The 13,029-nt window shown below is 42.0% G+C and overlaps 1 protein-coding gene across 6 annotated transcripts in view; it reads left to right on the forward strand.

Moving 5' to 3' along the window:
- The window catches only part of Pde1c (phosphodiesterase 1C), a 528,369-nt gene that overhangs the window by 442,050 nt on the left and 73,290 nt on the right, over positions 1 to 13,029 (forward strand). For all 6 annotated transcript variants that reach the window (XM_057762590.1, XM_057762549.1, XM_057762557.1 and 3 more), the window contains 3 exons: positions 4,999 to 5,080; positions 8,697 to 8,817; positions 11,185 to 11,360. In XM_057762590.1, coding sequence (XP_057618573.1) covers positions 4,999 to 5,080; positions 8,697 to 8,817; positions 11,185 to 11,360 — 379 coding nt within the window. The remainder of the gene's footprint in view (positions 1 to 4,998; positions 5,081 to 8,696; positions 8,818 to 11,184; positions 11,361 to 13,029) is intronic.

Below are 13,029 nucleotides of genomic sequence, written 5' to 3' on the forward strand. Positions count from 1 at the left end.
GAGCTCAGTCAGTGACATATAGATTACAAACCTCAGTTACTGTCAGTTCATTCAGCTAATTCCGGTTCATTCAAAGAGGGAGGCACACAACGTGGCCTCTGAGAACTCTAAGTCTCTTAAAACAGCATTTAATATCCCATCTCACCATTGTTCCCTCAAATGACTAGGGTTAGGTTCCTTCTCTAAGCCTTAGTTCAATTTCTGTTGCTATAATACCTGAAACAAGATAATTTATAATGAATAGAGATTTATTTAGATCGTGGCCTTGTAACCTGGAACTCCATTAGCCTGGCATTGGCATCTGGTGAGCCTACTTGTTGTAGCACTACATCACAGTGCTAACTCTGGTCTCTCTGCTTTAAAGCCTCCTTCATGGGGTATTAGTGACCCACCCTCACGGTCTTATCTAATCCATGCTGTCTTCTAAAGGCTTCATCGCTGAATGCTGTCCACATATGACTTTGGAGATTAACTCTCCACCATCTTAGCTGTGGGATCACACTGACACCCTGGCTACCCTGGGCTTGGACATGAAATCCTCCTGATGCTCTTAGTGTTATGATTCTTGTTTGAATAGGGAAATAATTGCACAAAAATTTACCTGTGTGTGTGTGTGTGTGTGTTTCTTTCTGAAGTTGTACATGTTGTCTGGTAATAAGTGGCACTAGAGTTAACAGTTGCAAGAAATCCCAAACTGTCCATCAGAGCTGTATTCCAACACTTTGCAGCCCAAGACCGATCAAGGTGCAGTTCTGATTCCCTTGTCTTTTGTGTTTTCTGTGATTTTTTTCTTTTTTTCTTTTTGAGGGAACAGAAAAGATTCAGGGTAAGATTGGATGAATATTCTTATGAACGCTTCAGCCTCAAATACCCTGTGTTCTCTTCCGTGTGTCCGTGGGTACCAGTACACATACAGGCAACCACCATGACCCCAGGTCATGAGCCCTGTCCTTATATGGGCAGGTTCCTTTGCATACATGTTATGTGGTCTCAGGAGTAATCCCCAGGCTCCATGATGAGAAGAGTGGAGTGAAGAGTGGGCATGGGAGGAGCTTGAGTGACACAGGTATGACCCTGGTGTGTACACAAGGACAACCAACTGCAAATTCATCCTTCATTGAGGGCTTACTTTAAGTAATTTTTGGCTGTTTTTCTAACAGTAGTGTGAGACCTTTCTCTAAATACCCACCCCTCCTTTTGCATATGTTCCCTTAGATATAGCTTTGTAAAAATACCTCCATCATGCTAGTAATATTCAGTATGTGGCCAGTGGACAGATCGTGACTAACTCACATATGTTTGATATATTGAAGTGATTCCTTTTTTGAATTATGAGAGTGTGTGAAATCACTTAATTATGTGAACATTCTTTCCTCACCATAAAGGAAACCTTGTTTGTGTACGTACACACATAAGCTCAATGAGAGGAATGAGAATATGCTAAGGGCAATATGAAAATAACCATACTGAATTTCTTGGCCTACTGGGACTGGCGTGCTAGCTCATTGCACTTGAACTGGCTTTAGTGAATGTAGTTCAGTGAAGTATTTTTATTGTCTTAAGCCTGATGCCCAAAGCACAGCAGGTAACCCATGAGAGGAATAATGATCCTCCAGCTCTTAATGATAGCTTTAAAGTTGAGCAGTTCACATGGGAAACCCCAATGGGACTGGAGAGCCTTTTCAGAATTACATTTAGAAGGTTGGAGTATAATTTCAAAATAATACAATAGCTGGCCCTTGTGGACATGGTCCAGGCATCCTTGCTCTCCCAAAGGAAGGAGTCCCATCATCAACTTCATAACCATGTTCTACAGAATCCGTGCCACAGTCCTGGGCTAATTTTAAATGAAGCATTGACTTTGAAAAAGGACGTCTGCCTTGGTAAATCCATCTCCTTCTGAAAAGCTTTGAGGTTCCTTTCCTTGATATCACTGTGAACTTTTATATGTTGGAAACATCTCTCACAGTTCTTTTCATTTCTTCTGTGTCTGTTTGTTTTATTTTATATGCATTGCTGAATTTTTCAATCTCTCCCCTACAAGACTATGCTGTTATCTCAGTGTTGCTTCTTCAGCAATACTGTTTGCATCTTTATTCATCTCCTTGACTTTTGTTTTTCTAACTCTCTGGGTTCGATGCTCACTTCATTTGCTTTCATTTTCACTTGTTTAGAAAACAGAAACTGAGACTTGTTTATCGCTGCTCTGACACACTATGCTCCAAAGCAGTCTTTAGTGTCTAGTCTTTAAAATTGATTTTTTTTCTTTTAACCAAGAGTTACCTCAAATAGAATATTTTCCAACTTTTCTATATTTTAGTGATATATTTCTTCACTTAGTAGATTCCAAATTACTTTTTTTTTTTTTTTTTGGTTTTTCGAGACAGGGTTTTTTTGTGGTTTTGGAGCCTGTCCTGGAACTAGCTCTTGTAGACCAGGCTGGTCTCGAACTCACAGAGATCCTCCTGCCTTTGCCTCCCGAGTGCTGGTATTAAAGGCGTGCGCCACCACCGCCCGACTCCAAATTACTTTTTTATTAATCAAATAATTTATTATTTTTTAGAGTTTAAATTAGATGTATGCATTCAGCTCCTTTGTGAACATCTGTGGATTATTGAAGACTTCTCTGTCTGATTTTCAGCTTACATTCAAAAGAATATCAGATGTATCTATATGATAGTTAATCTTCTGCTACTGTGACAAAACAAAACACCCGAGAATATGAACTTAAAGAGAGAAAGTATTGGGTCTGAGCTTCATGGTACATACCTTTAATCCCAGCACTCCAAAAGGAGGGGAAGGAGGATCTCTGAGAGTTCAAGGCCAACCTGGTCTAAATAGCAAGTGCCAGGACAGCCAGAGCTACAAAGAGAAACTATCCCAAACAAACAAACAGACAGATAAATGTTGAGAGAGGTTTCTGTCCCTCCAGGTCCCTCAGCCGTTCAGTGCCAAAGAAACACACAGAGGCCTACATTAATTATAAACTGGTTGGCCTACTAGCTCAGGCTTCTTATTACTTAATTCTTACATCTTACATTAACCCATAATTCTTGTTTGTGTTAGCCACATGGTTTGGTACCTTTTATTAGTGAGACATTTTCATCTTGCATCCTCTACATGTGGGTAACAACTGCAGATTGAGCCTTTATTCTTCCCAGAATTTTCCTATTCTGGTCATCCTACCTATACATCCTGCCCAGCTACTGGCCAATCAGCATTTTACTAAACCAATACAAGTGACAAATTGTTATAGGGTACAAGACCATTGTTCTACAAAAGATAAATAAACAAAAAAGGGGAAAGAGGAGGAAAGTATATGTATGTGGGCTCATAGTTGCGGAGGTTTCAGCACGTGATTAGCCTGTTCCATTGTGTTTAGGCCTGTGGTAGACTATCAGGGGAAAAAATACTGCTCCCTTACTAACAAACAGGAAACCAAGAGAGCCAGAGAAGAAAGTTCTGAGGGCATGAGATATATCCTTTAAAGCTGAGCTGCTGGTGACCCACTTCCTCCAAGCCCACTTGGCTATGAGTTCATGAGGACTGAGTCTATTGTACCAGCTGGGGACCATGTGCTCAACACATTTTGCATTCAATCACAGCAATTTGCTTTCTTCATTATATCAGTTAAATAACAGACTTTTATATACTTTTTAAATATGTGTGCTGCCATGGGCTAAACGGAATTTCTATTATTTTTGTCTTTCTCTGCATTGGAATTTTTGCTCCATAAATGCTGTGCCATTTGGTTCTTGGCTCTTTGTAGGTATTAGCTCCCAAAGTATGCAATAGCTATGATCAATATAAAGCCTCTTAAAAATCTACCTCATGCTTTTGCTAGAATTCTTATCTGAGTCTTTGGTGATATAATTTAGAAATAAGCATTCAGATGTTGGGGCAGTCTTGGCTAGAGGCTATTAAGGTTTCCGAGTCCTACTAACTAATTGGTGATGTTCATTACAGTTAGACATTACAGTGCGAGCTGGAACAAATTCACTTCATGTTTCTCAAAGCTTGACTTCTAATATGGCTCCCTCTCTGGCAACAGTAATTCTTTTATTAGTTCTTGTTATTTCCTGTATGTCTTTTGTCATTTTGCCACATGAGAAGCCCTTTAGGTTTGGACTGTTATCCCACATTGAACAGGTGGGAAATTATGAAACAGCCAAGGACAGTGACCTTCCTAGGACCACACGCACCACAGCAAAAAGGCAGAAATCAAGCATGACTAGTAGCCATTAGCCTGAGTGAGTTTCTTCCTACCAGAGAAGGAAGAACACAGATAGACATGAGGAGATATGTTCGTCTCCTTCCTCTGGACATGACAGAAAGATTGAACCTGTGTTGCATGTTTCTAAAGGCCATCTCCATCAACAGATTCCCATAGCACTTTTGTTAGAGTGGTGCTTTTGGACACCGTGAAGAATATTGTATCTGAACAGCTATGCTATGTTATGGTTGAATAACTGGTGCTTTCTAGCCCACTGTTCACAGTATATCAAGTGTGAGGGTGGGAAACACAGAAGCACACACTCTCTTTGCGTGTGGCTTTAGTTAACGTTAGGAGACAAAGCCATGTTAGTTGGTTTGAATTTCCCTTTTGGACACAGCTTACCACTTAGAGTTCAGGCTAGAAGAAGGCCACAGGTAGATGCAAGAAAACTGTGGGGAGCAAGACCATTTTGACTATGATTTTGGCCCCAGGCCACAGGACACATGGACTGCTGCCTGTTTTTCCATGGGGAATCTATTGCTGCCTAGTGAAGCTTTCTTTGGGACAGCATGAGACTGCATTCAGAGGGAATGATTGTAGAAGCCACCACTTCTTGGTGTCTTTAGTTTCAAGGAGCAAGCCCCACCAGGACTTATTATACAATGTAATTGTAATAATTAAAATAAAGATAAGTGGCCTAAGTGGTAGTTAAGGCTGCTAAATAAAATCTGGGCCGCTCAGCCCACTGTTCTTTTGTTTACTGTGACCTTGTGTTTTTCTAGGGTGACAGAGAAGCTGAGCTGGGGCTGCCGTTTTCTCCTCTCTGTGACAGAAAGTCAACCATGGTTGCTCAGTCACAAGTGGGTAGGTATTTGCCAGCTGCTTAGAAGGAGCATCAGATGGTATGTCCGTGGTGGGCAGGGCCACTGTGCTTGGTGATCCCAGCTGGGAGTCTGGCTCACTTCTGCCAACCTTTGGAAGGCTGAAGTGACACCATTCACTCTGGACTGTGGCTTCTTCTGGGGGTCGATTAGATGGAGGAACTTTGGAGTCTCCATCATTCCTGCCCCAAGGAGAGAGGTCTTCAACTACCCAAGGAAATATCTGTGCATAAGTTAGGAAGCCCATTTGCTCCAGTGCCTTTATTATGCTTCAATACTAGAAGTCATCTTACCATCTCCCTTCCTCCTCCTCCTAATCCTCCTCCCTTTCCCCCTTCTCCTCCTCCTTTTTAATACAGGATTTCTCTTCCCTCCTCCTCCTCCTCTTCCTCCTCCTCCTCTTCCTCCTCCTCCTCCTTCTCCTCTTCTCCTCCTCCTTCTTCTTCTTCATTTTAATATAGGATTTCTCTGTGTAGCCCTGGCTATCCTGGATCTCACTCTGTAGACCAGGCTGGCCTCAAACTCAGAGATCCACCTGCCTCTGTCTCCTGAGTACAGGGATTAAAGGAATGCACAACTTGACCATCTCCCCTTCTTGGTGCTTCTTTTGTTTAAGTTTTGGACTTTCCTCCTTCCTGGGAGGCCTCTTTTAAATTGTTTTTGTTTTTCACTCTTTTTCTTTGGTTAAAAAAAGAATTACCATAATACCGTATTACATGTATTACAAAAACCCTCAGCTGTGGGAAGGAGAAATAGTGTCACCCATCACATAAAATAAATGTCATGAGTGAACCCTACTTTAGAAGAGTCTATGATCCCTCAAAAATCTATTTAATAAAGAATTCCTGCCTTTTCTACCTGCCTACTTTGGGAGCAGAGATCGAGTCTCCTGTAATCCAGGCTAGGCAAAAACTGGCCATTTAGTTAAAACTAACCACGAGCCAGGCTGGCCATGAACTGACTGTATTGGCCTCCTGACCTGCCTGCCTTTGATTCTCAGGAGCTAAGACTGAGAATGTGTGTCACCGTGACTGGTATTTGCTTGAACTTTATGTGCATCTTCATTGTTTTATTTGTTTAATCATGGTGTGTCTTGAGTTCCTGTCAGGTACTAGGCACTCTAGGAATCATAATAGATGCTATAAAGTAAAAAACTAAATGTACATGGTACCTACTTTTAAGGACATTATTAAACTAGTATTAGACAGTGGGTAAGATGTTAGGAAACAGTGTATGCTAAAGCACTATGCATGCTGAAGGTAAAATCTTGACATTTTACAATGGAATACATAGACAGTATGATTGATATGGGATTGCCCTTCTATGCCGTTGGTGAATAAAGAAACTGCCTTGGCCTGTTGATAGGAAAGAACTTAAGTAGGTGGGGAAAACTAAACTGAATGCTGGGAGAAAGGAGATGGAGTCAGAGAGAAGCCATGTAGCTCCATGGAGACAGATGCTGGGAAATTTACCCAGTAAGCCACAGCCACGTGGTGATACACAGATTACTAGAAATGGGTTAAATTAAGATATAAGTGTTAGCCAATAAGAAGCTAGAGCTAATGGGCCAAGTGTTTTGAATAATATAGTTTCTGTATGATTATTTCGGATCTGACCTTCTGGGCGCTGAAAAACAAATAAGCAGCCCTCTTACAACATATGAGAACCATTAGATTCAGGTGGTCCTCACGGACTTATTAAGGAGTGATATTTGAGCTGTATCTGAGGAAGCATTCAAGTCTAGGCAGGTAGTGATAGATAAGGTACATGTTAGCAATTGCTTAGTGCTGGATAAAATTACACCACAGGCAGGAGATAGAGAAAGCAGAGATATTAGAAACTGCTTAATACGGTCAGTGAATTCTCAGTAGCTCCAACATGGCATGAGCAATGGGTAGAGAAAAGGTACAGTGAGAGACAATGTAGAGAGAAATCAAGCCAGGATTTTACACTGTGCCAAGAATGGCACACATGCTTACACTCTACTCTAAGAAACAGGGGCCTAGCAAAAGAATTCTGGGCACCATCAAATGCTGCAGTTTAAGCCCCAAATTAAATTGTTGTGAACTACAAAACAAAATTTTTAAAAGTGTTTCCTTACCAGATAGACAGTTCTTATTTTGTGGGTTACACTACAGTTTGTTTAGCATCCTTCTCTGATGAGTATGAGCACCAATATTGCTATCCCCGTAGTAACTGTGAAAACTAAATATTCATCCCTGCATTTCCAGGTACCCACTCAAAAAAGCAGGCAGTAGCTCCCTTAGCAGGTGTTTGTCTCCTTCCTTATGTGTGGCTATGGATGACTTACTCCATTCCTATTAGTGTCAATGAGTGTACTGTGTTCACTCAATGTGTCACAGATACTCATCTAGTTTTCTTTCTTTCTCTCTTGTTGTTACAGCTTTGTTTTGTTTTGTATGTTTGTTTGGTCATTTTATTTTTTGTTTGTTTGTTTTTGAGTTAAGACAATCACTGTAAGCCAGCTTTTGCTCTCTTTCCAGTATGCCCATCTTAAAAGGTTTCATTGCAGTAATAATGCATTTTCTAGTTCTTTCTTTTAACTTCCCATTCGATTTTGCCTCCTGTATCTCAGGTCAGCAGCTTGCAGCTCATCCTCTGTCTCCTCTCATTTCTTCGGCTTTGTTGCTAGGGCCTCTAGCGCAGCACCTCCTCCTGTGCTGTACTATGTATACTTTTGGCGCCCAGTGTAAAACAGCTCTGGTTCTTAGTTTCTTATCTTCTGTTTGAGCAGCTGCAATAGCTCCTAGCAAGATTTTCCCACTCTGTCTTTCCTCCTCACTGCCTTCCCATGCCTCTTGCTGCATGGACTGGATCAAAGCTCATTTAAATCTATCATCACAAAGCTTTGCAGATTTTGCCAGGCCAGTCCAGTAATTCTCTGGTTCCAAACCTCAAGAGCTTCCTTTCCTGACATAACTGTGGATAACTGGCCTCCCCGAACGTTTTTTCAAAGTTCAGAGCATTTCTCTCACCCCAGTGGTTGCACAGACATCATCTGCATAATTTTCAACCTCTGAAATTCCTTCTGTCCTGAGTGAATAGCCTGTTCTTAACACCCATCCTTGAGAGCTCGGCTCAAACACAAAACCTCCACATAACTGTTCACTGGTCTCTATAAGAGCAAAACATCTCCTCTCTTGTATTTCTTTCCCAAGAACCTTCATCTGGGCTTCTCCTTTGGCCCTGCAGAAACTCTAGGGCTCCTTTTTGTCCCCATTAAATTTTACCTACAAATTCTTTGAAGACTATTGGTTTGCATTATTCGTCTTCAACCTTTAATAAAACACATCACACTGTTTATTATATAGCAGGTGTTAAATTGTATTTTTAAGCTTTCAGTTGAATCCCTGATTAAAAAGTCCTAAGGGAATTATATAGGGGAAATGAAATTGTCTCGTGACACTCAATAAGAATGAGACCAACTAGTTCTTGACTGATTTGGAGCTCCCGTGTAGAGGTGGTGTTTTCTTTGTTTGGTGGATAGGTGAAGAAAAGAGTAATTGGTTTCTTAGTGAGAAACCAGGACTGATCCCCGTTAGCATGCTGTTATCTAAGCCACTGCTGCTTCTCTGTAGGTTTTATTGACTTCATTGTGGAACCCACCTTTACTGTGCTCACGGATATGACTGAGAAGATTGTGAGTCCGTTAATCGATGAAACTTCCCAGACTGGTGGGACCGGCCAGAGACGCTCAAGGTCAGTGGGGAAGTTTGAGAGCTGGGTGGTGGTCGCATTCTCTTGTTGGGGGATGTGTAGTGTCACAACGAGCTGTACCTCTCTTGCTTCTTACAGGAGACATGTCTGCCCCCTTCTTTCTTTCAGAGGATTTAGAATGAAACCCTCTATGCTTGCTAGGCTGGCCCATAACAGGTGGCCCAAGGCCAGAGTGGGATGCCCCACTCTCCGAAGCCTTTGTTTCTTTCCAGAAGCACTGATCAGTACAATTCTGCAGTGCACAGAAAGCCCTTGTTCCTGATTTGGCAGATGGTCAGGCTTTTGATCAGAGTTCTTACCAGAAGTGAGGCTGACTTTCATTTCTATTCAGGAAGAAAGAGGAGTACAGATTTTAAAAACAATATAACAAAACACCTCAAACGTAAGTGTTTTCTAGTGCTGGGGATCACAGCATAAAGCATAAGGCTATCAAATGTAGAAGTTTAAGAGGCCAGACTCTCCAGCCAGAGTTCAGGCTTACTGCCCTGACCCCACAGCTTATTGACCTGTGTAGTCTCACAGAAATAAACTCAATGCCCTAGTTTCCTTCCCTGAGGCTGTGATAGAAACATAGACAAAAGCAACTGGAAGGGAGAGTTTATTCAGCTTATAATTCCTGGTTATAGTCTTTCATTGTGGAGAAGTGAGGGCACGAACTTGAAGCAGCTAGTCACACCCGTACTCAAAAGCAAAGAGAATCAGCTTACATATATTTACACCCACTTTGTTTTTTCCTCTTTTATACAGTCCAGGGCCCAAAAACATCGAAATCCCACAGTGGGCTTGATCTTCCCGCTTCAATTAATGTAATCAAGATAATGATCCACCAATATGCAAATTGATAAACTTGATCTAGCTAATTCCTCATTGAGACGATTTTCCCACCACACTCCGGTTACTCATTTGAGAAAATAAGATGACAGTGCTCACAGGTTAATTGAATTATTCAGTATTTATAAGATCATTGGAAGACCTGTCATGGTTGAAGTGCTGGCTACTGTAAAGCTGGCACTTAGTCTTTAGTGACACTGCTGATTCTGCTACTACAGCTGCTGTCACCTCTGTTCTTGCTACCACCATTATCTTAGCACTGCCATCACCACTACCACTGCTATGGCCACAACTGCCCCTACCACCAACTCTGCCACTATCACCACCACCACCACCACCAAAACACCACCACTACCACTTCACTATTCCTAGCATGACTAGTAGCTGTTGCTAAAGCCACTGTAATGATAGCTTGTCTCCACATCTTTGCAAAGCTTTGAGCTTTGTTATAAAAGACGCAAGTAGAATTGATTTTAAAATATGAGAGGCAATGTGCAGGGAAATAAGTAAATAGGGAGAAAGCAAAGAAGGAGGAACTCAAAGTTGCTTAAGATGAATGAACCCACATTGAAGATGCTAAAAGACAAAGACAGAAGCCCTTGATAGGTCTACATTCTTTCTTATCTCTTCAGGTACAGGCTAGAATGAACTCGAGTAACCCTTCATTATCATTTTCAGATCTGACTTATGGCTCTAACTGGTCTAGCTACTTCAGAACATACAATACTTCATCAGAAGAATGCTACCTTTTGATATTTGCAACATATCCCATGGTTAAAGCACAAAATAGAGTTAATTTAAAGTTAGATCTTTGGCATAGTCTGGTCATCCACCGTCCCTCAGAAACATAAAGGAATCATTTCTTTTTCTGAGTTTGGGGGAACCCAGAATAGAGGGATTCTAAAAGCCAATAAAATGACTCAAGTATGTCATCAAGCCTGATGATCCAAGTTTGATGCCTAGGACCCACCTGATCAAAGAAGAAACACTTCCTGGATATTATTCTCTGTGCCCTGGCATGTGCATATAAACAAACAAACAAGTATAATTTAATAATCATAAAATTAGAGGGATCTTGAATCCAGAAGGGTAGAGCTGGAGAAAAGGGACCAGTTTGCTGAGTAAATTGGAAAGATGATCAGTGTGGTAGCAAGTAGATGGATCATGAAACAAATAAACTCCAAGTTTAAATTAGTTCATTTCTAAGAACAGAATAGAACAAATAAATGTCAGGGGATTCTGGGTACCAAAAGAGAAAATGCCCAGTCAGCATAAACAGATGTAAGGAATACTGTGACGCACACGAAGATGCAGTGTTTGTATTTTTTTTTCTTCTAAAGCTTAGAATTTCCTACCTGTCTTATATGTAAAACTGCAGCTCCACAAGGCTCAGGGCCCTGGGGTATCATGATGGCAACTCAGCAAATACTACCCAGTCTTTTGTGGGCTTTTTCACTGCCTGCATGCAGCAGACTGTGGCGCCAACTCATCTTTGGTATCCTTTCTTTTGTTCTCCAGTTTGAACAGCATCAACTCCTCAGATGCAAAGCGAGCAGGTGTCAAGAGTTCTGGGTCAGAAGGAAGCGCTCCCATCAACAATTCTGTCATCCCTGTTGACTACAAGAGTTTTAAAGCCACTTGGACTGAGGTGGTGCACATCAATCGGGAGCGGTGGCGGGCCAAGGTGCCCAAAGGTAATGTGCTCTTCAGGAAGAATCTTCTTCTAGAATTATCCAGACAAACTCCGTATCCACTTGCAAACCAAGTGGCTGCCTTCTGTGATTTGCAGGCCTTTCAAGTAAAGCACTTTGCTCCAGGGACTGGAGGTGCTGAATACTGGGTACTACCATCTGCCAATTCTCGCTCTGTCCAATGCATGGTAGAATGTGGCAGACCTCCAAGCATCTCTTCCCTGTGTCTTTGTGTAGCACAGCTAATGGAGTTCTACAGGCCTTGGACTGGCATTTCCTGGTCTCTGCTCCGTTACCTTGTATTACATTTCATGTCAGCTGCCACAGTGGTAAAGCCTCTCAGTCCCCATTTGCCTAGGTAAAGCCCCGTCTACAGCTGCCTGCCTCTCGTGTTAGGGTATGAGGAACTTTAATTTCCTTCCAGGAACTTTAAACATCCTGTCAAATTCAGGGTTTTCCTCATTGCTCCAACCCCAGAACTGATGTTGTTTGCTCATTGTTTTGAGGTGATAATAATGTGTAAGTACACTGAAATGTCCTGAAGCAAATCTCCTCAAAGTTCAGACCGGAAAAGCTGTGACTCCTGCTATTACACATAGAAAAATATGAAAATCCATGCTTCTTGGGGCTTAATTCATATGTTCACATTTGTTTGTATTACTGAGCATGGCTGGCACCTATGACATGATCACAGTGTTTAGGTAAAGGGTCACATGCACACAGGAAGCATATGGATCTGTGATGCCAGATCTCAGGGAGGGTCACACATGTGAAATGGCTCTTGATGCTCAGTAACAGGGCTGACTGCAGCGGCCTTGCAGAGGTGAACCTTCAACAGCACTCAGTGTCTGTTGGCACCTATTGTATACCATCTATGTTCTAGACTCCATGCCCAGGGCCAATAGCTGTTATGGAATTCCCAGTACTCTGGGTTCATAGGAAGGGCGCTTAAGTTAGAGGTGTAGTTCCAACCTGTGGGTCATGACTCTTTTGAGGGGGGGTCAAACAACCCTTGCACAGAGGTCACATATCAGATAGTCTGCATTAAATATTTGCATTATGATTAATAATAGCAGCAAAGTTACAGTTATGAAGTAGCAACAAAAATAATTATATGGTTGGGGGCCACCACAGTATGAGGAACTGTATTAAAGGGTCACAGCATTAGCAAGGCTTAGAACCACTGTGTTAGGGTTTGATACAAAGGCTGAGTAAGAATTCAGTCAAGACCTTCTACTTATTATCAACATCCCTGAGCCCCAATCCCTGCGAGCGGCCAAGGTTGTTGAGACTGTGTCCTCCAACAACACCTGAGCTGGCACTCTCCTGTGTCAGCACTGTGGAAGGAAGGTAGAATGGCTGGTGTCTTGGGGTGTTCTCTATTACTGTAGCCAAATATTTGATACTCAGTAATTTAAAAAAATCAAGAGAATGATGTTGGCATCTGGTCTGCTTGCTTCATGGTGAAAGACATCACGTGAAGAGACAGAGCCAGTGTGCAAACTTGAATCTCTATGCCTATAACCCAAAGTCATTGTGGAGGTCTCACCCTCGAGGTGTGGTCAAGTCCTCATCATCTCCCCACTTCCAATCCACATTTAAATCCAGGGGCTGATGTTCCGATGTAGGTAAGCCAGGGGACAACTAACTCTGGTTCCAGGGTCCCCTCACT

This window comes from Chionomys nivalis, chromosome 1 (genome assembly GCF_950005125.1).
Source record: "Chionomys nivalis chromosome 1, mChiNiv1.1, whole genome shotgun sequence".
NCBI lineage: Eukaryota > Metazoa > Chordata > Mammalia > Rodentia > Cricetidae > Chionomys > Chionomys nivalis.